This window comes from Hypanus sabinus, chromosome 12 (assembly GCF_030144855.1).
Source record: "Hypanus sabinus isolate sHypSab1 chromosome 12, sHypSab1.hap1, whole genome shotgun sequence".
NCBI classification, from domain to species: Eukaryota; Metazoa; Chordata; class Chondrichthyes; order Myliobatiformes; family Dasyatidae; genus Hypanus; species Hypanus sabinus.
The window spans coordinates 21,759,821-21,787,668 of NC_082717.1; the positions used below are offsets into that span (position 1 = coordinate 21,759,821).

Here is a 27,848-nt window from a genome sequence, read left to right on the forward strand (position 1 = left end):
ATTACAGTAAGTGCACACATACAAAATAGTTAAACTAAGTCGGGCAGATATTGAAATTTTAAAAAGTAGTAAGGTACTGTTCATGAGTTCAATGTCCATTCAGAAATCAGATACCAGAGGGGAAGAAGCTGTTCCTGCATCACTGAGTGTGTGCCTTCAGGTTCCTGTACCTCCTTCCTCGTAGCGATGAGAACAAGGCATGGCCTGGGTGACAGGGGTCCTTAGCGATGGATGCTGCCTTTTTGAGGCACCACTCCTTGAAGATGTCTGGAGACTACGGAGGCTAGTGCCCACAATGGAGCAAAGTTTACAACTCTCTGGAGCTTACTTCAATCCCGTGCAGTCACAATTACCCCACACTAGACTGTGATGCAGCCAGCTGGAATGCTCTCTAAGGTACACCTGTAGAAGTCTGAGGGGTTTTTTTTTTTGCAGAAATACCAAACCTTCTCCCAAACTCCTAATGAAATATAGCCACTGTTGTGCCTCCTTTGTAGCTGCCTCGAGATGTTGGGTGCAGGTTTGACCCATGGAGATATTCCCCACAACATCCTGCACGAGTGCTTGCTGTTTGAGGATTGGGCTCGGTTGCGTTGTATTCAACAGCCTGACTATGTTCAGTGTGGCCTCACATCTTCAGGAGTCAAGCTGGAGAACCAAGTCATTACATAAATCTCAACACTAAGCTGTTCCCCTTTCTCTATAAGTCTTTAAGATACAGGTGTAGAGTTGGTCCATTCAGCCCATCAAGGTTGCTCTACCATGTATTCATGGCTTTTTTTTCCTTTTCTCAACCTTTCCTCCAACCCCTACTAGAAATGAGTAACAATAAATAACGTATCAAGTTAAATAAACCCAGTGATTTAGCCTTCAGTCATCTGAAGTAATGAATTCCAGAAATTCACCATTTTCTGGCTGAAGTAATTCTTCTTCAACCCAGCTTTAATAGAAAATTCACAACAGTCTTCAGGACAAGCAGCATCAAGGGAGAGAGAAATACTTCAGATCAGGAGGCTATCAATAGAAGAGTTGATGATACAAGTTCCAGATTTTGTTTCAACTTCATTTTTTTTGGCCATCAGTAATTGATACTAGTCCATTTTTGCCCAGTCTAGGCAGCTGACCAAAGATAGGATGGCTCTTTAACCTATTGAATCACTGTAGTCCTTTTACAGTGACATGTACTTTAAATAATGTGCAGGTTTATGAAGGTACATTCTTATTTTGGTACCGTATGTATAGGCAGCAGAAAGACTCAACCCACGTCAAGTTTCTTCCATTGCCGATGGAGTGGCTGTAATGCTGAGATTTGCTGGCCTGAACACACAACTGTTTCCTTCTGAGTTAGTAACTTTCCATGTGTGATGTTAATAAAACTTCCATCCTTATTCTACAACCATGTTCGCCATTAGTGCCAGAGGTATATTAAATCTTGCACACATGTAATTTATTGCACTTAGACTGATTCCTGTGTTAAACATTAAGTATATGCACCATTCAGTTTTGGCATATATATGAGTAATAAATCCTTCCTCCTCCACTGTAGAACATAGCATAGGAGCTCTCCTGGTGAAGTTATAATGCAAATGGTGTGCATAGCCATTCATCCAGGACCACTTCTGCCAGACAATCTGAGAAGTTATGCCAAATTTTGCTCCACTGAGCAAAAACTACGTATCCATCTATCAATGCAGCACACAAGGCCACGCCACCCAGAGCCAAGTCATGCAACGAAACAGAGATGGCAACTGCAAAAAGAAAATCATGATGTGTGCAAGAATGTTTTGATTTAATTTTGCATTGTTTCTTTTAAACAGTGAGCAATGGTATCAGGAAGCTGAATACTAAAAGCTGCACTACTATTGGGGTTAATTCAGTTCTTTAACTGTCAATAGGTTTACTGTTCTTACTGGGCTGGATGAGTTAGAGAAACATTTTTATCTAGATGGACTGAGACTGAGATAATCATCTTCAAAGGGAAGATTCAAGACCTGGGGGGGATGCACTAGAGCCCCAAACGCCATGAAACAGTAATGCTCTGGCCAAAATGCACTATCACAATGGCTGTAGTTGATACTGCTGCAGCACTAGAGCATTGCACTGTCCATCCTCAAAGAGACTGCAAAGTAAACAGGAATCAAACCAACTCCTGATATGAAAGGCTTTGGGTGTAAAGAATTGCTCACCAAGTAAAGTTCCACAAATATTGAAAAACAATTCTATCTCAGAGAACATCTTATTCAACTCACAATCCAGCTGATATCCAACAGGACTGGGAAAGAAAAGCTGCAAGAATATTCTCAGATTTATACAGGCAGCGTTCCAACAGGACAGGATGCACAAAGCTAGGCTGAAGTGAAGACCTGTAGGTTTTCATATATAAAACAAACCAAGAAATTTTATGTTTAATGAAACCTATAACACATTTTTATTAAACTGCAAAACCCATAAAACAACAGCACGCTAAAAAACTATGCATAAGAATGTTATCACGTCAAACCAGCCTCTTAAAGTGAAACCCCAGCGCAATGTCAGTGGTTGTGAATAATGTACATTTCTCCCAATCACATTATCTACAGAACAAAGTACTTCTTTTGAAAGATGGTGAATAATCGCTATAATGGACTGCCATGACAAATGGTGGTATCTAGGGATAGAATCCATTAAAAGGACAGAGAGATAATATAATGTGACAGTTAGGACAAGTACTTTGCAAGGATGTGCTCATGTAGGTTTAAGGAAATTCATGGACCAAATCGAAATGAACTTGCTCCACTGCAAAATCTTTAATTTCCCAATTTCCTTTCCCAAACACATTCAATTCACATTTGACAGATGCCTCTTTGGTAAACACCATCCTTTTGTGTTTTGTTCCCCAATTCTTTCTCTACCTTTGCTGATAAGCTTGGTGCAAGGAACATGTGCAAAACTCTGACCTCAATGCGCCAGAGTGCAGCCATTGTAGCCATACTCTTCTCCCATGATCCGAACTCTTTAGTACCCTGGATTTCCACATGTTCTGTCAACCACTGAATTTTTAAACTTTCATTCTCATCTATATATATCCTTTAACACCTCCACTTTATCTCTGCAACCTGCTGCACCCATCTCTGATCTTAATCACTCCACCACAGTCAACTGACTTCAGCTGCCTAGACAACTAACATCCCCTAACCCAAGCACCAACTCTTCCTAATCTTATCTGCCTCCAGTCTAATGCAATCCTTCAAACCTAGCTCTCTAACCAAGCCATAAATCCAAAGACCTTTCTATGACTCCTTGGAAAGTTTTATTACACCAAAGGCACAAAATGAGTGTAATGCCTGGATCCACATTTTTACTGCTATGCTGTAGGCAATTCACCTTAGCAGTTTCAAAAGAGTAGTCTGCTCTGCTTTCAGCATGTTTGGGTTATCGCTGAAGATAAGTGCGTCATCTGATTGGGATGCTGGAAATGGGAGAAGGTTCTAGAGAACACTGGGGGAAGAGGTTTTGTGAGAGACAGTAAGGTGGTCTTGGTCTTTATTCTGCAGGAAATGGAGAGAAGATACTGTAGAGAACCGGCTGTAGGATTCGATCCGGTGGGAAAACAAGAACTGATAGAGCCAAGGTGTGAAGATTTACTAAGGATCAGTGAATATGGCTTCTGAAAGATTAATGCTCCAACTGGTGCACATTTGACTGTTTAATTATAATGGGCCCTTTATGCTTTTTTTTCTTTATGAACTCTTTGGTTAAACTAATGTTCATAAATATGCTTCTTTATAATTGTATGCAGTGCGTGATCTATAATTTCATGCCAACAGGCTATGGCAAAGGCAGTGAATCACACAGCATTCACACAAACTGGAACTTGGGTGGGCGAGACATCCCAATCTCATGGATCTGGCAGGACCAAAATCACAAATTCCCAAGACGTATGAAGCTGGAGAAAGGTGAGTTTTCACTGCTGAATCCAGTAGTTATAGCCATACAAACTTTGTATAAATGGCAGTCAATCTTAAAACTTTTATTCAATCTCACTTGGTCTGAACCACTAGAGCAGGAACTACCTCAATATCACATTGTCTTCAAAACTATCCCTTTCAATTTAAGAGACTGTGGAAAATATTATATCATTCACTCAATTTAAGCCATGATTCCTCCCTCCTAGGCTAACTACCTTCTTCATAAGGATATGAATTACCCAAAATGTAATACTCAGTTCCTTGTATGCTTGTTAATAACTAAACAATTGCTCTCACAAGGGATAATATTAAACCTGACTGACACATGTTTAATATTATTCTCCATTAGAATGGAGAAAACCCAGATGAATACTCTGGGTTCCAATAACGTTTTTACCTCAGGAGAATATAAAGCTGATACATAAATGTCTGCTATTGAAACATTTTTAAAGTTAACAGTTAAAGCTAAAACTTACTTTGTTCAACGTTTAAGTCCCACCCCACTCTCCTGTGTGGAAGGCTAAAAAATTGACATGATTGCTGCCACTGGCCATTAAAAGCTGTTCATAAACTCTGGATCAGACAATATCCAGCAGGAACATGCTAATATTGCAGATAATCTCCACGTGACACCTTCAGGTCATAAAATCACCACTACAGTACATATGATCTTTCATCCCGACAATGACAAGGAGAAAGAAGTGGAAGAAATTTCCTGATAAGCCAGGAATCCTGAATATTATTCATGTTCTTCTCATACCCAACTGAATTTTCAGTATACTTATTCATATTGAACTGTATGACACGTATGGATAATATGTTAATTATAAACAGATGTTTCAATGTTTCTTGGAAACGAAGAAACACTGGAAGATCTGTTTATGATTAACATTGCTGCTCTAAGTTTCATGCACACTAGTTACTTCAGTTTGAAAAAGATTCATCACCCTTATTGGGAGACCACCGGCAAGGAGCACAGACCCCCTCCTCTCAAAAGCACCAATGCAGAAAGTCAGAGCTAAGCTGTAAAGGAACTGCATAAAGGAATTATAACCCAACGTTTTGTTCCATTTTCCTTGGTCCTCGTGGCACCATTTCAGTCACCAGTCCTCTGCCAGTTCCTCCAAACACAATCCAATACTCCCAGCAGTCTTCCCTTTCAAGCACTTCAGCAAATCTCTTTCACCACCCACAAAGCGGACAATTCTAAATACTTTTTGACATCATTTATGGACCATACTCAATGAAATCTCTTAAGTAGGAATGAATATCACCTGCTTTCAATTATTTGAATATGGATCCTAGTTAATTATGATTTAAAAAAAAGTTGCATATCGCCAGCTCCATCTTGGTCATGTTCTCCGTATTTATTATCTATTAATTTATTATTATTTTGCTTTTCTTTCTGTAGTTGAACAATTCGTCTTTTGCACAGCAATTTGTGTGAAGCTTTTTCACTGATTCTGTTGGGTTTCTTTGTATTTATTGGGAATGCCTGCAAGGAACTTTTTTATAAATTACCTGGATGAGGAAGTGGAGGGATGGGTTCGTAAGTTTGCTGATGACACAAAGGTTGGAAATGTTGTGGATAGTGTAAAGGGCTGTCAGGGGTTAAAGCGACACATTGATAGGATGCAAAACTGGGCTAAGTAGCAGATGGAGTTCAACCCAGCTAAGTGTGAAATGGTTCATTTTGGTAAGTCAAATATGATGGCAGAATATAGCATTAATGGTAAGACTCTTGGCAGTGTGGAGGATCAGAGGGATCTTGGGGTCCGAGTCCATAGGATGCTCAAAGCAGCTGCGCAGGTTGACTCTGTGGTTAAGAAGGCGTACAGTGTATTGGCCTTCAACAATCGTGGAATTGAATTTAGGAGCTGAGAGGTAATGTTGCAGCCATATAGGACCCTGGTTAGACCCCACTTGGAGTACTGTGCTCAGTTCTGGTCACCTCACTACAGGAAGGATGTGGAAACCATAGAAAGGGTGCAGAGGAGATTTACAAGGATGGTGCCTGAATTGGGGAGCATGCCTTATGAAAACAGGTTGAGGGAACTCGGCCTTTTCTCCTTGAGCAACAGAGGATGAGAGTTGACCTGATAGAGGTGTACAAGATGATGCGAGGCAGTGATCGTGTGGATAGTCAGAGGCTTTTTCCCAAGGCTGAAATGGTTGCCACCAGAGGACACAGGTTGAAGTACTGGGGAGCAGGTACAGAGGAGATGTCAGGGGTAAGTTTTTTTACTCAGAGCGTGGTGAGTACTTGGAATGGGCTGCCGGCAACGGTGGTGGAGGCAGATACGTTAGGGTCTTTTAAGAAACTTTTAGATAGGTGCATGGAGCTTAGTAAATTAGAAGGCTATAGGTAAGCCTAGTAATTTCTAAGGTAGGGACGTGTTCAGCACAACTTTGTGCCCGAAGGGCCTGTATTGAGCTGCAGGTTTTCCATGTTTCTATGAAACGGATTCAGAATCGGGTTTATTATCACCTGCATGTGTCATGGAATTTGTTAACTTAACAGCAACAGTTCAATGCAATACATAATATAGAAGAAAAAATAAATCAATCAATTACATATACAGTCCGCCCTCCTTATCCGCGGATCGAGAAAACCCATAAGTTCTCTTTCCAGCACTCGTTGTTTGAGCATGTACAGACTTCTTTTTCTTGCCATTATTCCCTAACCAATACAGTATAACAACTATTTACATAGCATTTACATTGTATTAGGTACTACAGGCAGTCCCCGGGTTACGTACCAGTTCCAGCTCTGAGTCCGTCTTTAAGTAGGATTTGTACGTAAGTCGGAACAAGAACATCTGGTATTATTTAGCGTCAGTTAATCAAACGTTTGTCTTAGTATATAGTATATATTTTACCTTTCTATGCATATAAAACACTTAAGAAACGCATGTATTCCAGTAATTAAACCACTGTGTTACTTAGTAATAATTGGAGCTTTCATCGGGGCAAGGCCTTTCACCTGCTCCATTATTCTCACTTTATCCGTTAACCTTTAAAATTGTTCCAATCGTTAACCAACTGTAGCCTAACTCTTTTCCAATGATCAATGGTGTTTCAACTCTTTTGAAACGCTTTATTATTTCCACTTTATTTTCAATCACTTCCCGTCAATGGAACAGAAACACTGTGGGCGGCGGGTCCCAAGGCCCACTGGGTCCTAAGGACCACCACAGTGAATTCTCCGGGTCCACCTCACTGAGACAGGCTAAATGGGACAAGTGGGGGCTGTGCTGGGTTTGGGTATTTGATCCTCCACAATATTCCACGTGGGAATTTAAATTGGAGGTGGCAGTGTTTGTTTTTTTTTTACGAGATTGAGTTGCGAGCTCGACATCAACCCGGCATGGATGGTATGAGAGTCACTGGATGAACATCAACCCGGCACAGAAGCGGTCTGTCACTGGATCGAACTCGGGAACCTCCGTTCTCGAACCCGGCACTGATCTGACTGCACCACCAGCCCACCAGAATGGAGGGGCGGGATCAGGATGAATCTTACTAAGAAAATTTTAAGCCAAATACAAAGTTAAACACTCAACACAGTGTCAATGGCAATGACTTAAGACGGCATTCTCCTTCCTCGGTTCGTAAGTACGAGTTGCCCGTAAGTCAGATGTTCGTAACTCGGGGACTACCTGTATAAGTAATCTAGAGATGATTTGGAAGTACAGGCAGTCCCCGGGTTATGAATGAGTTCCATTCCTGAGTCTGTCTTTAAGTCCGATTTGAAGTCGGAACAGGTACATCCGCTATTATACAGCGTCAGCTAGTCAAACGTTTGTCTTTGTATATAGTATATATTTTACCTTTCTATGCAAATAAAACACTTAAGAAACGTATGTATTTTAATAATTAAACCACTGCATTGCTTAGTAATAATTGTAGCTTTCATCAGGGCAAGGCCTTTCACATGCTCCATTAAAATTGCTCTGATCGTTGACCGACTGTACCCTAATGCTTTTCCAATGACCGATAGTGTTTCACCTCTTTCCGATCGCTTTATTACTTGCACTTTATTTTCAATCATGATCATTTTCGTGAACAGAAACACTGCAGATTCAGAGCTGTGCTGGGTCCTAAAGTCCATCACACTGAGACAGGTTAAATAAGGTCCAGGGTTCCGCTGGGTACTAAAGACCACCGCAGTGAGACAGGTTAAATAAGGGACTTGAGCATCCATGTTTTTTGGTATCCGCAGGGGGTCCTGGAACCAATTGCCCGTGGATAAGGAGGGCCGACTGTATGTATATTAAACAGATTAAAAAATAGTGCAAACAGGAATCATATACTGTTTATAAAAAAAATGCTAGGTAGTGTCCAGGGGTTCAATGTTCATTTAGGAATCGGATGGCAAAGGGAAAGAAACTGTTCCTGAATCGCTGAGTGGGTGCCTTCAGACTTCTGAACGGCTTTCCTGACAGTAACAATGAGGAGTGGGCACAGCTTGGGTGATGAGGGTCCTTAATAATGGATGTCACCTTTCTGAGGCACCGCTCCTTGAAGATGTCTTCGATTCTACAGAGGCTAGTACCCAAGATGGAGCTGACTAATTTCACAGCCTTCTGTTGCTTCTTTCAGTAGCCATGCTCCACCCTCCCCACCATACCAGATAGTGAAGCAGCCAGTCCGAAGGCTCTCCACAGTACATCTACAGAAGTTTGAGTGTTTTAGGTGACAAACCAAATCTCCTCAAATTCCTAATGAACTATAGCCACTGCCTTGCCTTCTTTATTTCTGCATTGATGTGTTGGGACCAGGTTAGTTCCTCAGAGATCTTGACACTCGGGAATATAAAATAGCTCACTCTCTCCACTTCCAATACCTCTATGAGGTATGTGTTCCCTCTCATCTCCACTGAGATTCCACCAACAATGGTTGTATCATGAGCAAATCTATAGATGGCACTTGATCTATACCTAGTCATGGGGATACAGAGAGTAGAGCAGTGGGCTAAGCACACACCCCTGATGTGCACCAGTGTTGATCATCAGCGAGGAGGAGATATTATTACCAATTCACACAGGTTGCGGTCTTCCAGCAAGGAAGTCAAGAATCCAAATGCAGAGGTACAGAGGCCCAGATTCTGTAGCTTATAAAATAAGGACTGTGGGAATGATGGTGTTAACCACTGAGCTACAGTCAGCGAACAGTATCCTCACATAGGTATTTGACCCTCAGTAGAATATGGTGACAAATACACACTTCGATAATATGTTTAGTCTGAACTTTAATGATGCTGCATTTTGCTTCATAAAAAGATACAGGGATGAGTAAAATAGAGAAATCGAGCAAGTAATTTATTTAGTGAGGTCACACTCAAAAGTAAAAACTATATTGAAATGACTGTTCTCACAGGATGTTGGAGCATCATCTGGCTTTAGTCATGATCCAATACAAAGTGATTTATCATCACAAATTAATAAGGAATCTGTTTTGTGAGGCCCTAAAGGGTTAAACATCTAATGGTTTGCTTTACGTGTGGTCACAGTTTGCAGATAAGAAACCACAGCAGCCAATTTATACAGATCCCACCAAGCACAAATGAACTCTGACCTGCTAAACCACATCCGATAGTGTTGATGAAGGGAAACGTGTTTAGTTGAGAAACAAGAGAAGCCCTCTTTAACTGAAACATCCCATGGGAAAAGCAGAATAGAGCCCTCATGTAACATCTCATCTGACTGGAACCACAGAGGGAATACTGAAGGATAGGTACTGATGAGAAAACTGATGCAATCAAGAAAGGAGTACTGCAGTACATCTGGGAGGGAAATGAAAGCAGGCAGCCATCTTCATCCAGCCAACTAGCACTTGAGAGAAAAGCGGTAATTTCCAAAAGGCATCAAACAATGTCCATGATGCAAGGCTAGGAATTGAGAGTAGTGAGGATTCATGGATTAATAGTTCAAAAATAAAACTACAAAACGAAGGGGCAAGCACAATCCCAGGACAATATTGAGTTGGGACCACTTATTTCTAATTAAGGCTAATAATGTGGATTCAGAAACATCATCAAACCTGCAGATGAAATCAAAAGCTGCCTGGAATGGAACGAGAACTGAGAGAGGCCACCCAGAATTTACAAGATAAGCCAAATAAACCATGCTAGTGGGGCATATAGTGGGATATTAATATTAATGCAGACTTCTATCAAGCATTGTATACATAAAGGAGGAACAGCCAACATAAATACTAACTGGATAGTGGTCAAATTCTCACTTTAAAAGATTTAAGAGATTTTTAACTGGCTGAACAGACGGTTCATAATTTCCGTCACCGATGTAAAGAGGAACTTTGATTTAAGTGTTATGGGAGTCATAGTGTCATTCTGCCTTCAAGCCAGCACATCCATGTCAGCAGTCAATTATTACCTACATTCATGCCACTTAACGCCACTTTCTCCCCAATAGTGAATGCATTGCTACTCACTTCCTAAAAGTTGAGAATGGGTGGCGGGGTGGACCTCGACTGAAGGATGTCTGAGGCACTCCTTCACTCTGCCAGCCTGTAGGTCACGCTTGAGCAAGGTGCAGTGGCTGCTTTGACCTGCACCCCAACCTCCCCGCCCACCACTCCCCCGTACCCCCCCCCCCCCAAAATCAGGGTTACGTGATGCCACAAGAGCAGGTGGTCAGGTCCTGGTCATGTGACCACCGCCAGGCAATGACCGAAGAGTACTGATGATGAATGGGGTCACCAGTATTGTAAAGACACTGCCCAGAAGAATGCAATGGCAAACCACTTCCATAGAAAAATTTCCCAAGAACAACCACGGTCATGGAAAGACCACGATCACCCTTGTCATATTACACTGAAAGATAATGATTATGCTCTTCCATCACCCACTCAAGCAAGATGCTCCAGATCCCATCACCATCTAGATGGAAATAAAAATCTTCCTTTGGATCCCCTCCAAACCACTTACTCTTTTATCCTAAACTATACTCTCCAGTTTTAGGCATCTTTAAGGGAATTATCTGCCCTATCTAAACCCCTCCTAACTTTGTCCATCTCTACAGGTTGGCCCCTCAGCCTACTCTGTATTCTTGTGGACTAAACTATGCTGCAGCATATCCCTAGGGGTTTCAGGAAGTTCTAGAAACCAAGTGTAACACCTCAAAACGATCTTTTACGAGAACAATGGAGGAAGGAATTTAGGACCCTTGCCAAAAAATTTGAGGGTCAGAAACCAGAAGCAAGAACAACTGATCTGTAATCCTCTTGGTTATTTGTAATACTTGGAAGGAAGATTGCGCCAAAAGACCATTAAAAAATGCACTGGATGGAAATTTTGGCTTTGTCCATTTCACTTTTATTTTGGATTTGCCTTTCCAACCGCTTCAACTCAACTTACATTAAAAGGCCAAACATTTTAGTGAAAAAAAAACTTCTGAGGAATTTCAACCAATTTCACAAAGATTGGATGGTTTAGAAAGAATAAAAAAAAATTTGCATGGCTATGAGGTGAGAAAGGAGTGTAGTGCCAACTGTTACACTAACTAGCACAAGCAGAGAAAAATCTGACCTACATCCGATTTGCACCAAAATCATTCAGAGATTCAAGGCTGCCTAGGGGAGTTATTTTTACACTTTCAACTTCAGATACAATATTGTTGCAAGGAGAAGATGGAAACAATGAGTGACACAGTGAGTAGAGGCTGTGATCTCACAGCCCAGACACAGGCTCAATCCTGGCCTCAGTGCAGCCTATACCGAGTTTGCAGTTTTTCCATCAGATTTCTGAATGGCTTATGACCCCAAGAATATTATCTCACTATTTCTCTTTGTAGGGTGGCACGCTGGTGTAGCGTTGAGTGTAAAGCTATCACAGCCCGGGTTCAATGCCCGCTGCTCTCTATGAAGTGTTTGACATTCTCCCCGTGTCCGCATGGAATTCCTCGAAGAATGCTTCAGTTTCTTCACTCTTTCCGAAGCCATACGGGTTAGGGTTAGTACGCTGTAGGTACCAGAACAATTGCGATGTTTGCGGGCTGCCCCCAGCACATCCTCAGACTGTGTTGCTCATTGATGCAAACAACACATTTTCCTGTATGTTTCAACCTTCAAGTGACAAGTAAAGCTAATCCTTCTCTCAAGCACCAAAACTGAAGGTTCAGATTCTAAAGTCCTACACTACTATTTGAGAAGACACCCAGGAATTTAAAGTTACTGACCCTGTCCACCTCTGATCCTCCGACGATTACTGGCTCATGGACCTCTGGTTTCCCTCTCCACAATCAGTTTTCAATCTCCCTCCTGTATACTGATTCATGCCCACCTTTGATACAGCCCACAACAGTGGTGTTGTCAGCAAACTTGTTTATGGTGTTTTGTAGCTGTACTTACCCACACAGTCACAGGTGTAAAGTGAGTAAAGCAGGGGCCTAAACACACATCCTTGTGGTGCTCCTGTGCTGATGGAGATTGTGTAGGAGGTATTTTTGCCAATCCGAAGGGACTGGGGTCTACAAGTAAGGAAATCCAGGATCCAATTGCACAAGGGAATATTGAAGCCAGGTCTTGGAGTTTAGTTTTGAGCGGATGATGGCATTAAATTCTGAGCTATAATCGATAAAGTGCATCCTGATGTATGTATCTTCACTGCCTGGATGTTCCAGGGTTGCGTGAAGAGCCAATGAGATGGCATCTGCTGTAGACATGTTGCTTTGGTAGGCAAATTGAAACAAATCCAAGTCACTATTCAGACAGGAGCTGATATGCTTCAACACCAGCCTCTCAAAATACTTCATCTCTGTGGATGCGTGCCACTGGGCAATAGTCATTGAGACAGGTTACCGGCACCAGTATGATCATTGCAAACTCCCAAGGAAGTAGAGGTGCTGCTGTGCTTTCTTCATAATTGCACTTGCATGCTGAGTTCAGGACAGGTCCTCTGAAAGGAGGAATTTAAAGTTGCTGACCCTCTCAACACTGATGCCAGATGAGGGCTGGCTTCATGGACCTCTGGTTTCCTCCTCCTGAGGTCAATAATCAGCTCCTTGGTCTTGCTGACACTGAGTTACAGGTTGTTATGACACCACTCAACCAGATTTTCAGTCACCCTCCTGTATGCTGATTCTCACCAATCTTAACTTAGCCTTTAACAGTGGTATGGTCAGCAAACTTGAATACGGCACTGGAGCTGCGCTTAGCTAAACAGTCATAAGCGTAAAGTGAGTAGCGGTGCAGCAGAGCTGATGGAGATCCTGGAAGAGATGTTGTTGCCAGTCTAATCTTACTGGAGTAAACAAGTGAGGATATTCAGGATCCAATTCCACAGGAAGTATTGAAGCCAAGGCCTTATAGCTTATTGATTAGTTTTGAGGGGGTGATTGTATTGAATGCCAAGCTGCAGTCCATTAAAATCATCCAGATGCATGCATCTTTGCTGTCCAGATGTTTGAGGGTTGAGCAAAGAGCCAATGAGATGGCATCTGCTGTGGACCCATTGCTCTAGTAGGCAAATTGAAGTGGATCCAAGTCACTTCTAACACCACTGAAAATATATTGACTCATTTATGATGTACTAAATTTCTTACATTTTCTCATTACATCTGAATCATTTCTGACAGAGTTAACAATGTAAATCAAAAAGATATACAAATCTTTTTGTTCACCAACAATATAAGTATTAATATCAAACTGGTATCCAAAATAAAGGAACAGCATTAGCAACAGTCAGAGAAGGTGGGGGGGGGGGGGGGGGTGTCTCTCTCTCTCTCTCTCTCTCTCTCTCTCAAAGACCTTTTCTGGAGGGTTAGGGTTAAAACAAATGTTGAATTCCTGGAAGTACCAAGTCTTCTGCAGCAGTAAATTTTGTGCTCAGCCCAATTACTGAGAAAAGGACATAAAGGCCCACAGTTTGACCAGACAAGCACATTACTACAAAAGAGAAATCACTCACAATGGAGCTGTTTTAAAGACCAGTCATGATTTTCAGCACAGGGACTCTTTCCAATCCTTTAACTCTCGATGTGCCTGCTAGTAACATTGATTTGCAACTTTTGTGAGTCAAAGTGCTGATCAGTTATTATCACAATTACGTCTGAGCAGTTGGACTTGCAGAGCTTAATACTTTTTTTTTGTTAACTTCAACAAAATGTAACCCACATCTGATTCTATCCATACAACATAATTTCCCTGCTCCTTTGAGGGCAAAATTTGGAAAGTATGACATTCCAAATGCAATCCTTTATTTCCTAACAGTGAATATCATCTACTTTCCATAGTACATCTTTGAGCCATATTCCAGTCAAAATTATGTTCAATTACACAATTTATGAACAGTAAATCTTAACTTAACACTATCTGTTTGGTTAAACATGGGCTCTGTGCATGCAACAGAACTGATATCAGTAAGTATTGAACTACGTAACTAATGTCTCATCCGTCATTTTAATGACATTTTATTAGATTGCATATCCCCTCTATATCCAACACAAAATAAATTTTATGTTAAAGCCAGTATAATGATTACACAAATCATTATCATTAATTTTCCAGTGCACATCAGACAGGGCATTAGACTGGAAACAATACAGGCAAAATTTTAGTACAAGTTAGAATGTGTTTTTGCTGAATTTAGTTATCTGCCTGACATCCATAATATTCAATGTTCTGTAGGGGATTAAAAATAAGGAAGCTTTGCAGACATGTGGGCAGCTGTAATGATCAACAGCTAAAAAGCAATTTGTTGACAATTATCCCCTGTAGTCAACTGCCGATTGAACTCACTGAAGTACAAAACAGTGGTCAGTGCACACCAACAGGAAAGCAGTACCCCAGATGCGAAATTCATGAAATTCTGATCTTTCATCATGCCTGTTCTGTATCATTAGAATTTGAAAGCACGAGAGACAAGTGCAAAAGAGTGGCCTGACACTGACAAGCTATGTTTAACAATCAATATCGAATAAGCACAGAGACATTTGATGTGAAGAATATATTCCCGCTAACAGTGGAAGCAGATTAATAAAGAATGCTGGGAGGTGCTTACAAAATGAAATCAGGAAGACAAAGACAGGTTGCAAGAAAGCAATGGTAGGTATCTCCAAAGGAGTTCACAGGTGAGCTCCATGTTACAGAAATTTGCCCTTACAGAATTCACAAATTATTACACAAACATTTTAAGATTTGGAAGAAAATTCAAGAACTGGTATACAGAAAATAAGTGAGTGAGTGAGTGAATAAATCAATCAATCAACAAATTATATTTTCAGCCTGCCTCACACAACCATGGTGCGGACATTTAGCAGTTGCACGCAAAACAGTGATTCAATACTGTTGATGAAAAATCATGTCTCTCATGAGACAAAGATGCCTGTTTCATCAACGTTCAGGGAATTTTCCAATATTGCAGATAGTTAAACTGCAGGTAGATTTACCCCTTATCCAAAATATCTGGGGCTGGAAGTCTTTTGGATTTTGGAATAAATAATGAGATAGCTTGGGATCACCATCATTTCCAACTCTGAATTTATGTGCTACCGGAAAGCAGTTTCCTCTTGCACTTGTTCATCGCACATGTACTGAACAGTAAAAATTATTACATACCATTAATATAATGTGTGCAGGGTAAGTAAAACAACACAGCTTCTTGTAGAATTTTCCATCTGTGACATCATATCAGTAATCCAAAAAATTGGATCTTGAAGGATTTCAGATTTTGGAATTTTGGATAAGGGGTACTTAACCTGCAATAACACTTCAGGGAAAAGTTGCTATCTTCTGATATTATCCTTGTGAATAAACACTACCCTTAAATACACTGTTCAGCATTAATTCATAAAACACACCATCATCTGCTCACTGGCAGATTAACTTGCTTCATCAGTAATCCTCAGCACTCCAATTAAGCATCAATGAAGAACATATTTGTTCTTGATGTGCCTTCCATCAGTACACAACTAATAATTGGAACTGTGCGGAAGTTCTGGGTATTTTAAGTCGTTTGAAGATCACAGCTTCAGCAGATGCCATTACTGATTGATAATTAATGCACATTGTTAAAGGTAAGTTAAGGTCTACAAAACAAATTAAACATGTGTTGTGGCCCGGGGAAAAGTACACACTCAGGACAACAACTACTTTTTTGGGTTTTAATTCCTTTATCTGTTTTGGATGTTTAAGTGCCAGAAGAGGATCTTAAAAAAAACCAGATGATTTTACAGTCAGGTGCTGCCGTTACAATCTCCGTTTAACCTTCGATCCACACGCTTGTGTATCCACTAATTGCGTATGCAGTATAAAAATACATAAAGAAAACCACACAAAACTAATACAGTACTAATATGGTAGTGGCAATGAACTCGGCTGGTGAGGAACTTTGCAAGCCACGCTGTCTGGCGTTGAGTTCTTTACTCGTGAACATCTTTCCTCACCAAGCCCAGCACCTCCGGTGGGGAAGCTTGATTCCAACACCCAACCAGCTTCGGCAGCAGAAAACAAAATGGTCTTCGCACTATCCCGCGCGTGCGTAATGACGTCACCATCTCCACTTAAAGGCACAGACAACTATTCTAGCATTATCCGGATGAATGCCTCCGTACACTTTTTAACAATAATGAATAGCATTCGATGGTCACCCGGTTACACATGCTTTCTAAAAAGGGACATCTCTGCAGAAATTTGCATATCTTATGTGGATGGGTTGAGCAAGCCACAGCTTTTCCCTTTGGAATGGATAAGAGGTGGACAAGCTGAGAAAAGCATAGACCAAAAAGACAGCAAAAAATTTTTTCCCCCAAGGGCGGTAATGACTAACGTGAGAGGGCATAAATTCCAGGTGAGTGGAGGAAAGTCTAGGGAGGTGTCAGAAGCAAGTTGTGTTTTTATTTAAAACAACACAGAATGGTGGGTGCAAGGAAAGCCATGCCAGAAGTGGTGGAAGTGATACATCAGGGAAATTTGAGGGAGACACTTTTTAGTTTTTATTATGTATCGCAGCAGCAGAACAAATTTCACAACATATGCCAGTGATATTAAACCCAATTCTGAAAAATGGAGAGCTATTTTGGAGAGAAGGGTTAGGTTGATTTTAGAGTAGTTTAAAGGGTCAGCTCATCATTGGCTGGAAGGTCTGTCGTGTTCCATGTTGTTGTGTGGGCAATGTGCGAGCATGGACTGAAAACTGATCTCTGTATTCTGGGAGTCAGAATAAATGGGCCTTTCTGTGGCTGAAAGGATGCAAGTACTGGAGTGCCCCAGGGATTGGTCCTTGGCTTTCAATTATTCACTTTTTTAAGAAGGAGGGAGAAGAATATAACTTTCTCCAAGCCAAATGGGAGGATGTGTTATGATGAAAATAATTGGACTCTACAAAAGTACAGATTAGTTGAGTGAATGGGTAAAAAAAAAATTGAAAATGGAGCTTAATGTGGCAAGGAGAGAGGTCATGTGCTTTAAGGGGAAATTAAAAGGCAGATTGCTGTCCAAATGGAAAAAGAATGCAAATAAATGGCATAGAGAAATTTAGATGCTCCAGTGCACAGATCACAAAATGTCAGTGACTGCTGCAGCTGGCTCAGAAAGCAAAGGCATATTGATTTTTACTTTAAGGTGCCTGAGTTTACAAGTAGTCAGGAATTGTTGGTACTTGCACAAGGCATTGGTGAGGTCACACCGGAAGGCAGTGGCATAGTTTTGATCCACTCTTTTAAGGAAGTATGTATGAGCACTGGAAACAATCACTTGGCTAATTATTGGTATGAAAAGGCTCTCCCATTCACAAATAGCTAAATGCAGCAGATATGCATTCTTCGAAGTTTAGAAGACCAGAGGCAATCTTTTTTCATGTTAGACCCTCGTGGGGCACAGCAAATTGGTGATTTAAAATGTTTCCACCAGTGGGGGTGAGGGTTCGCTACTATAGGTAAATAATTACAAGTGGGCAGTCATATCAAACAGAGATACATAGGGAGTTTTCAGAGAGAAAGTCAAATCATTAGAATTCTCTACCTGTGTGCCAGGGGGTTATGAAGCACAGATCAATGCAGGCTTTCATTGCAGAAGTAGGTGTCATGTTGTTGGATCAGGGAACTGAGGGCTGTGGGGAGCTGCACATAAGACACTATGTCTCTGGCAGATCAGCTATGATCATATTTAATAGTGAGGCAGACTTGGGAAACCAGGCTACCTATTCTTGGCCCTATTTTCGTATGATCTTTTGTTTAAGATACCTTGCAGGCTGAAATACAAATTGCTGTAATAAATCCACACTATTCCTCGCTCCAATTTAGGACCGGAAATTACATGTTAAACCTCATTTTTGTACAGCTATTATTGAGGCACCCATGTTAAGCTTAACAATTTACATTACAGTAAGGAACTTTTACAGAAGTGTGAATAAACTCTTCTTGGGCCTCCAGCTAGGTAAGGGTATCGATCTTAACTAACATTTTGATGACAAATTCTGCCATCTTCATCAGGGATGATGCCTGGCAATGTCTAGTCTGGTGTTGGATGTCCCTCCTGATTGGACAGTCCTCATCCAATCAGGTTTCTGCTGCCCACCAATTGAATTCCAGATCTTACTTCGAACAAGATCTTCATCTTTGCAAAAACTCTTTTCCTCAAGTTTTATTTCAATGGCTCCCTTCACCAGGCGGTCCCAAAAGCCATTGGTAGGGCCTAGTACTTTTGTGCTGAAGTCAATCCTATGGCCATTGCGAATGCAATATTCTGTTACTGCCAATTTCTCTGGGTAACCCAAATGGATACATCTCCTGTGCTCCTAGCTGCAGGTTTCCACTATGTGTCCCATCTGGCCGATATACACCGCTCCACATTCACAGGGAATCCTGTAAAAGCTAGCTGTGGTGAGTCCCAGGTCATCTTTGACTCATGTAAGCTGTGATCTAAGCTTCCTTACTGGTTTGTGGATGGTTTTAATCCAGTATTTCTTCAAGATCCTGGTGATCGTTCCAGAAACTATGGAAATGCAGGGAAGATGGGCGGTAGTGACAGGTTCCTCCTGTGTTAGGTTTCCAGGGTTTTCTGTTGAGCCTTTTAAGGACCTGATTGATTTCCTTCAACTTGTAGCCATTTTGTAAGAACTACTGTGCCATGCCAACGGCTTTGGCAACTGCCTGGTGAAGAAAGCCTTTGAAATAAAACTAGAGGAAAGGAATTTTAACAAAAACAAAGGTCTCACTCCAAGTAAGAAATGGAGTTCGAGTGCAAACATGGTGGGACTGCAGAAACCTGATTGGATGAGGGCTGTCCAATCAGGAGGGATGGACAACAGGGTTCTAAATACCACCAGACTAGACACGCCCAAGCATCATCCCTGATGAAGATGGCAGAGCCTGTCATTGAAACAGTTAAAATCGATACCTGTACCTGGCTGGAAGCCAGAGACAAGTTTATTCACCATATACACTGGAAAAGTGTGAGATCCTTTTTCAGAAAAGTAACTACTTTTATAATGAAAATGTGCAACACTTATTCATAACCTGCTTTGAAACTTTACATAAGATTGCAAATGCTCGACTGCCCTCCAGGTGAGGAGTATATCTGACTACAACAATATCTATAATGAAGACTATGAAAAAGTAAACTTTTCAAATAACATTCCAAATACGAGAAGAGTTCCCTCTCTGCTGAGGTCGAAGGAGAGAATACCTTGAGAGAAGGGCAATGTTAACATGCACAACAGTCATCAGGTTTTTCAAATATTATATACAAGAAAAAGGTAACTCTGCATCTTTAGGTCCATAACTAATGAGCAAATAGTAAGCTAATGAGACCACCTACCAGAAAGAACAACCTCAATCAAGTCCCCTTCATGAATTTCTTCTGCTGATATCAGCCTCTGTAAGATGTTCTCAGAATTGAGGTCGTGGCGGAAGAGTAAGATCTTGTCATACATTCCAAAAAAGCCACATTCTGGGAACTACAATAAAAACATATTAAATAAAAATTACAAATGCCAAATTCTAGAAATTTAACAACTGATCTTCACTACAACTCAACACTTAAAATGTAGTATTTTCTCCAAAAGAGTCCAAACATGACGAATAACCTCATTTTCACTGTCCCAATCAACTTTAGAAAATTTGTTACTTTGAACAAAAAAAATTACTTGTCGATATCATTACACTTACACGGATATTTATTACTATCATAATACAAGGTAAACACTAGGCTTTCCATTAAATCTTTCCAATGTACTTATGCATTTTCCAGTTCTAAGTGATCCAAAAGAAGTGCAAAAGACCCTTAATTTTGCGTCAAATGAAAAATAAACAAATAGCCCTCTTTACCACCAGTAATGTTATTAAAAAGAAAATGACTGGATATTTTACTTTATTAATGGCATAGAATTAGGAAACGCAATGATGCCTCACTCTCAGTTAAATTTGAATATATTGAGCTCATGAATGCATTATTTCTGCATTTTCACATGCTAAACACACATTTTTATAAAATGTACCTATAGAATAAAAGAGCACAAAACAAATTTTTTAAAAAACAGCTCTGGCAAATCCTACCTTAGCCTCAGTTCTTTTCAACCCAACTCCCTAAAATTCCGGATCGTGTTCTTGAACATAAAAACAATTTCTCCCTTTTGGTGAACATCCTGAGCCATCAAGAGTTGGGCAAAATCATAATGAGAGGATCTGGTCCCAGCAAGTACTGGCAAGAATTTAAACCAACTTCTGGAGTTGGAAGGCAGCAGAGAGATTTCCACCACACAGAAAAGACAACCAAGAGCTCTTTTCTTAAGTGAGGTGGTGGTGAAGCAGGGAATCCAGAATTGGATCAGTGAGTTGGTATCAGGATCAGATATTGGAGTTTCTGCAGTGGTTTGCAGGGCCAAGGTGGCCAAGGTTCCTCCAGACCAAGGTGCAAAACAGTACATGTATCACTTACAGCACATTCAATAATATAACGAATAAAATATTGTAGGTGTACAAATTGAGATAAAGTGTACATATGACAAACAGTTAAACGTACAACCGTATAATACTACTGGTGCGGTCATAAATGATGTGAACTGGATCTTCAGAGGTCTCACTACCTGGGGTATGGAGTACAGAGCGTTGGATAGAGCACTGAACTGAGACCAAAACAGGACATTATGTCAATGCAACCCTCCCGCAAGCTTCAACAGCAACAAACAACTGAGGAAAGAAAAGAGCTGGAACAGGGTGCTTGCGACAAATCCAAATGCTGCTGCTAAATTGGAAAAAGCTTGCACTGAATGAACAGACTGGTGCTGGGAAGGAAATGTACAATATCAGATTGCAATTGGAAGCTGATACTCTGCCTATAGGAATGCTGCCAAAATATCGTACGTCAATGAAGAATGCCAAGAAACCAATACGGAAACCTTGGTAACACCTTTCTTGCTCGTCCTTCTACCTGCATAGAGTAGAATATTAATTGTTAAACACATTTATCTTTACCGAGGCTCTGAACAGCTTTGCACTTCTCCATACACCCCTATTTCTATTTACCAGATATGAGTTTCAACATTTTCCAATTTCTCAATTAAGGGAGACCCTCCAACAGCGGCCTCACATGGAGCTTCTATATCTGACAGAGAGTCACAATGACCATCATTAAATAATTACCACCACCAACCATAATATTTTCTTTTAGGTTTCACATTCAAATTAGATTTACCACTGCATCAAATTAATTCTGCATCTGCTGAAAGGCTGTTGCTGGGGGAAGATTTTTGGAACATTAAACTAATGGCAACTGCACAGAGCATTCAGTTCCAGCTCCTGACAAGCGCCTTTACGTGGCAAGCTATAAACTTGCTACTTCTTTCAGCCCTGATGTTTAAATTGTGTGTGGAATAAGTTAAACGCCTTAACTCCTTGAGCACTACAGCAACACTCGCTGTACCACGTCCAAGCTCTAAATTGATTGCTTTCACGTAGCACCTTATAAACCAATATAGTTTCCATGTGCTCCACAGCTTGTTTTTCCTTGGCTTCGTGTGAAACATCACATGTAACTGAATAAGCAACAAAGAAATTCCTTCATTTCAAAACTGTAACACCTACTAAACCAAAGCAAATCCCAGATGCCATAGTCAAGTCCTGGCAATGCAGGGTACAAATGTACAGCAACAGGGAAGAAAACTTTTGTTAGAAAGTATATTGTTCCCCAAAAGGTAGTGTAATTTAAAAGACATCAAAAATGTAGAAACAACGCAAATAAATCCAAAACCACATTTATACTGCTGTTTCATCAACTTCTGAGAACATTCCCAGTTAAGCCCCAAGACTTATTCAGAAAACACCCAATAACATGCAAAGCAGATTGGACATGAAGGCTCAAAAAACATTAAACTCAGCATTTACAATGTTCGACACTGCTTTACTGAAGTTACCGAAAGGTTGTACGTTACTGCCAGGAAACAACTTCTTGTGTCACTAGGTTTCATAAAAATAGTTTGCAGATGACTTCACAATGCAGAAAGCATCCAGCAGGACAGGGAAAAGGGTGTTTCTCTCTCCCCTCGCCTTTTAAACGTACTCGTCAGCTTTTTCTCTCCAGTCCTGGCGAAGGATTTCGGTCTGAAGCATTGACTGTAGATGCTGCCTGGCCTGAGTTCCTCCAGCATTTTGTGTGTATTGCTCTGATTTCCAGCATCGGCAGATATTCTCATTTGCAGACAGGGAGAAACATGGATAATTTTTACCAGATTGCAAACGTTACTTTAACAGCAAAACGGCTTGTTTATGGAAAAGAAGTGATATAGGATAATGCAGCAATCATTTTTTTCCCGGATTTGCGGTAAAAGATTGATTGGGAGAGCAAGGGAGCAACTAATCTGCAACTGATTCCAAATCGGGAGGTGTAGTGGAGAGAATGGGTGGTGGGGTGGAGATACGTCTCTGCCAAGGAGGTACAAGGTGCTCCTTCCCTCTGCTGGCCTGCAGGTCACCCTTCCTGGGCAACCTGCTTCGCTCCCAAATCAGGGTCACATGGAACCATGGGAGCAGGTGGTGAACTGTAAAGGTGAAGGCAATGGCAAACCACTTCTGCAGAAAAAGTTGGCAACAATCATGGTCATGGGCAGACCATGATCGTCCACATCAATGTGACACGGCACATAATGATGTTAAGTTGAGAGAAAGACCAATTGAATGGTGCTATTTGTAAACTTGGGGACTGAGCGGAGGTTGAAGTGTCAAGCACAGATAAGCAAATTAGAAAGAAGAAGACATACTACAACACAAAATAAAGTGAAACAGTCAATGAAAATGGCAGAAGGGCGTAAGAATTTTAGTGGTAAACAGTTTAAACTATCACTGCAACAACCAGGATTTCCCTGTGGCCAACCATTTAAATTCCAATCCCAATTCCCATTCTAACATGGCCTCCTCTATTGCCATAAGGCCACTCTCAGGGTGAAGGAGCAACATCTCATATTCCACCTGGGTAGCCTCCAAACTGAAGTGACGAAAATCGATTTCTCCAACTTACAGTAATTTCTCCCCCTCCCTCTTCCATTCCCCACTCTGGCTTTCCTCTTACCTCTTCTCACCTGCCGATTACCTCCCCCAAGTCCTCTCCATGTTCTTTCTCCCATGGTCCATTCTCCTCTCCTATCAGAATCCTCCTCCTTCAGCCCTTCACCCTTTCCACCTATCATCTCCCAGCTTCTCACTTCATCCCCCCCCCCCCACCCTCTCACCTGGCTTTACCCATCACCTTGTAGCTTGTATTCTTCCTCACCCCCACTGTTTTCAGGCTTCTTTCCCTTTCCTTTCCAGTCCTGAAGGTTCTCAGCCCAAAACACCGAGTTTATTCCTTTCCATAGATGCTGACTGACCTGCTGAGTTCCTCCAGCATTTTGTGTATGTTGTTTAAGCTACACCACAAAGTCCAGCAACAATGGAAAAAGGACAACACTGATTTATATTGACATACAATGGTGGCATGCAAATCAAAATCAACACATTTAACAGTAGCACCTGCTGTATGCTATAAAAGTACAGACAGCACATTACAGCCTCCACAAAGCACTAGTAAGGTACCAACAGATGCCATCTCCGTACCTCATGGCAGATACAGCAGATGTCACCATCCTCTCCTGGGAACAGCCCAGCCCAGCACTGAGACAATAATAGTGGGTAAGCCACAGTTGTCCAATCTACTTCAAGTTCCATCACAAGAGATTACTTGAGGAATGAAAGAGCTAAGTCACTGGCAATTTCTCTTTCTTGGCTTCCTCCTGAAATTCCCACCATCACAAAAGCCATGCCCCAGCCAACTTATTGGCTATCAAGAAGCGACTGATTGATGGACGTACCAATTGTAACCTGGTAAGACCTGCGTTTTGTGAACAGACCGTACAAGTACAACCAAATTAGTCTACTCCAGTCAGCAAAATAATGGAAGCCATAATCAGTAATGGGGTACCTCGCTCACCAATGGCCAGTTTTGGAGTTCACTAAGCCCACTGACCTCTGGAGCTCATCACAGCCACAGACCAAACATGGATCCAAAATCTGAATCTGAGGCAAGGTGATAATGATTGCCCTTACCATCAAGTATTTGATCAAGTGGGACAGCAAGCAGCTCCGGTAAAATGGAAGTGAGCAGACATCAAGAAAGCTCCAGTGACAATAATCCTATTTTGCACAAAGGAAGATGACTCTCATTGTTGGAGGTTAATCATCTCAGCTCAAAAGCATCACTGACCTTTCTTCCGTCTTGGATCAAGGTTCCATTCTTTTCACAACTCATCAAATGGACCATTTCATGCTGACACGCATTAAAGCATTTAGACATGAGCTGAGAAGAGCCACGCCATGATCATCTCCAAAGGAAGAATCTAACAACCTACCCTTGACATTGAATTAAATTGCCATTGCCAAGTCCTTGTTAACATCCGAGGTCAGAAATAACTATAAAATGAATTGCACCCATCAGAAATGCTGTGGTGACGAAAGAATGCCAGAATCTGGATAACCTGCAGCAAGTTATTCATCTTTCAATATCCAAAGGATTTGCTGCCATCTACAAAACACGTCAGGAGTGTGATGGAGAGATGTATATACATTGGACATGTGATGCTAGGCAGAAAAGGGGAAAGAGGTCCTGTGCACTGAGTGTAGGTAGTTAGGGAAGAGGTTTAAGAACAGGACCTCGAAGATAATCATCTCTAGATTATTCCCAGTACTGTGTGTTAGCCAGGGAAGGAATAGGCTGATAGTTCAGATCAGTGAGTGGCTGAGGAAATTGTGTTGGGTGCTTTAGTAATCTTTCAAAAATACTTACAGGTAAGATATGGCGGAGAAAGCTCGATAGCAAAGTGGCCTACTTCTGTTCCGATATCTTATGTGCCCAGGTACAGTGAAAAACATAACTTGCAAGACATACATATAGTTCATTACAACAGTGTATCATTGCAAAACAAGGTAAAACAATAAAGTGTAAAGTGTTACAATTACAGAGAAAGTACATTTTAGGTAGAAAATAAAGTGCAAAGTCACAGCAAGACAGATGGATGTCAAGAGTCCATCTTGTCATACTGTCACAGGGGGATAGAAACTCCATGCTCAAGTCTGGTGCCACGTGCTTTCAGGCTTTGGCATCTTCTACCCAGCAGGGGGTGGGGGGGGGTGGTTGGGGAGAGAGGAGAGTTGAGAATAACCATGTTGAGTGAGGTCTTTGATTATGAGCTGGCTTTATAACAGAGGCAGCAAGACGTGTCCTGTGCCCACTGAGGGGAGGCTAGTTTGCCTGATCTGGCTGATCTGTGTCACAACTCTACACATTCACACGCCACACTTCAGCAACAGCCTCTTCCCTTCTGCCACCACATTTCTGAACAGTCCATGAACACCATCCCACTATTCCTCTTTTGCAATACTTATTTAGAACTTACAGTAATTTTTATGTCTGCACTGCTGTCACAAAACATATTTTACAACACGCTGTATGCCAGTGATAACAAACCTGATTCTGAACTTCCGGTGAGTTCCAACACTGCAACTGACAGAGGGCACACTCTGAAGCTTCATTTAGCCCGGAAGAAAGCACTAAATAATCAGGCAGCACAATCGCAAAGTCAACTCTTCAGTACTTTTTAAAACCTCCTTTATGCTTTAAACTATTGTCGATCCTGTACTCATCCTGGGTTTGAGTCTTTCAACTGGATGTAATGATTTAGAGGATCATGAGATAAGCCAATTGCTTAATAATTTTCTGGCCGATAAGGAATTCAACAATGACACTGCTATTAAATATCAACAAGGGGTATTAAGCTTCCCTTTTATTAAGGGTTATCACTTAGTAGACATACACACATTATGGTATAAATATTGCCTATTACCAGGGCTTCCTACTTGTGCGCACAGATGACTAAGAAAAGAAATCCATAGCCTAACAACAATTACCATGGGCATCAAAGGAACCATTTACTCATCATGTTTGCTCTTCAAATAATTCTCTGGAGTTTAAGTTTATCACTTACTGATAATCAAATTTGGCTCACTAAACAGATTTCCCTCAAGCTATTTGAATTATTATTCCAGCACTCTCGACTTTGAAACTCCCAGCAGCATTGCCATAAGCCTCAAATTAAGCTCTGCTCGTCAACTTGTGGCTCCGCCATGGACGGTCCCAATCCAGCTGCTAGAGGTGGGGGGGGGGCTGGGCAGGGGGCTAGCAACCCCATCCCCGTAACAACCAAGAGCTAGAGAAAGACCAATAGAAGCTACATCCCTGGGAGATGAAGCTCCTTCAAAAACAGCCCACACCTGGGGACAACCTGAAAAAGTGACTCTAAATAGAGGAGTTTGGTGAGCTGCTAGTGGCGGCCGATGCCCCAGTAGGGGTGATTGCTTAAGTATTCAACTTGCAAATCAAAAGCTACCAATCTGATCGTGAACAAACATTTATAATGCGTAAACTACCAGACTAACAGCCACAGAGGCCTGGACTATTGATCAAGGTGGACAAGCTTGAATTCTACCACGAGATAATGTAGTTTGTCACAGGCATGGTAACCTGGACTCCAGAGCAGGGGTTTTCAACCTGTTTTATATCATGGAGTCTTACCATTAACCGAAGGGTCCATGGACCCCAGGGTGGGAACCCCTGCTCTCGAGGATCAGTACAAATGTTCATCTGGTTCACCAATATCCTTGAGGGGTGGGAAAGTTTACATGCCAGTGTGCAACTCCAGGCCCGTAGTTACTGCATCCCCTCCGCTTTGAGAAATTACGGATGGACCATAAACATCAGCAATACCCATAACATCCAAACCTCATGAATAAATAATTATCTCATTACTTGTGAAATAAATCTTTCACAAAGTACAATTAAAACTTGAAATAATCAATTCTGCTTTGCATTCGTCAACCACGAGTACTAAACAAGCAAGCTCCAAAGGCAGAGGGTCTAATTTCCAAGTTGAAAGCAGCAACTCTGAATTGACTGAAATTAATTTAGTTCTCCTCATCACAGTCAGAATTGTACTGCATTGTTACAGGCCATTCGGCTCAACTTGTCCCTACCAACCCAAGTGCCTTCCTGAACTGATCCCACTTACCTGTGTTCGGCACATATCCCTCCAAACCTTTCTTATCGACGTACCTGTCCAAATGCCTTTTAATTGTTCTCAACAGCCACTAAAAACCTTGTCCCTCGGGTTACCTTTAAACTTTTTCCTCTTGCACATAAAACCTATGTGGTCTCAGTTTATACTGCCACTAGGCAGAAGACCATGACCTTATCTCTGTCCCTCATTATAGTAAATACCCCCATTCGATCACCTTTGGCTTTCTTCACAATAAGGAAAAGAGTCCCAGCCTAATCAGCCTCTTATTACTTATGACCTCCAGTCCTAGTAGCATGCTTGTAAATCTTATGCACCCTCTCTTGCCTAGTCATATCCTTTCCAAT

General features: G+C 41.3%; 1 protein-coding gene across 1 annotated transcript in view; it reads right to left on the reverse strand.

Annotated features, from left to right (window-relative positions):
• The window catches only part of prkd3 (protein kinase D3), a 358,247-nt gene that overhangs the window by 169,435 nt on the left and 160,964 nt on the right, over window positions 1-27,848 (reverse strand). The window contains exon 4 of the mRNA XM_059985651.1: window positions 19,725-19,863. Within this exon, the coding sequence (XP_059841634.1) occupies window positions 19,725-19,863 (139 nt within the window). The remainder of the gene's footprint in view (window positions 1-19,724; window positions 19,864-27,848) is intronic.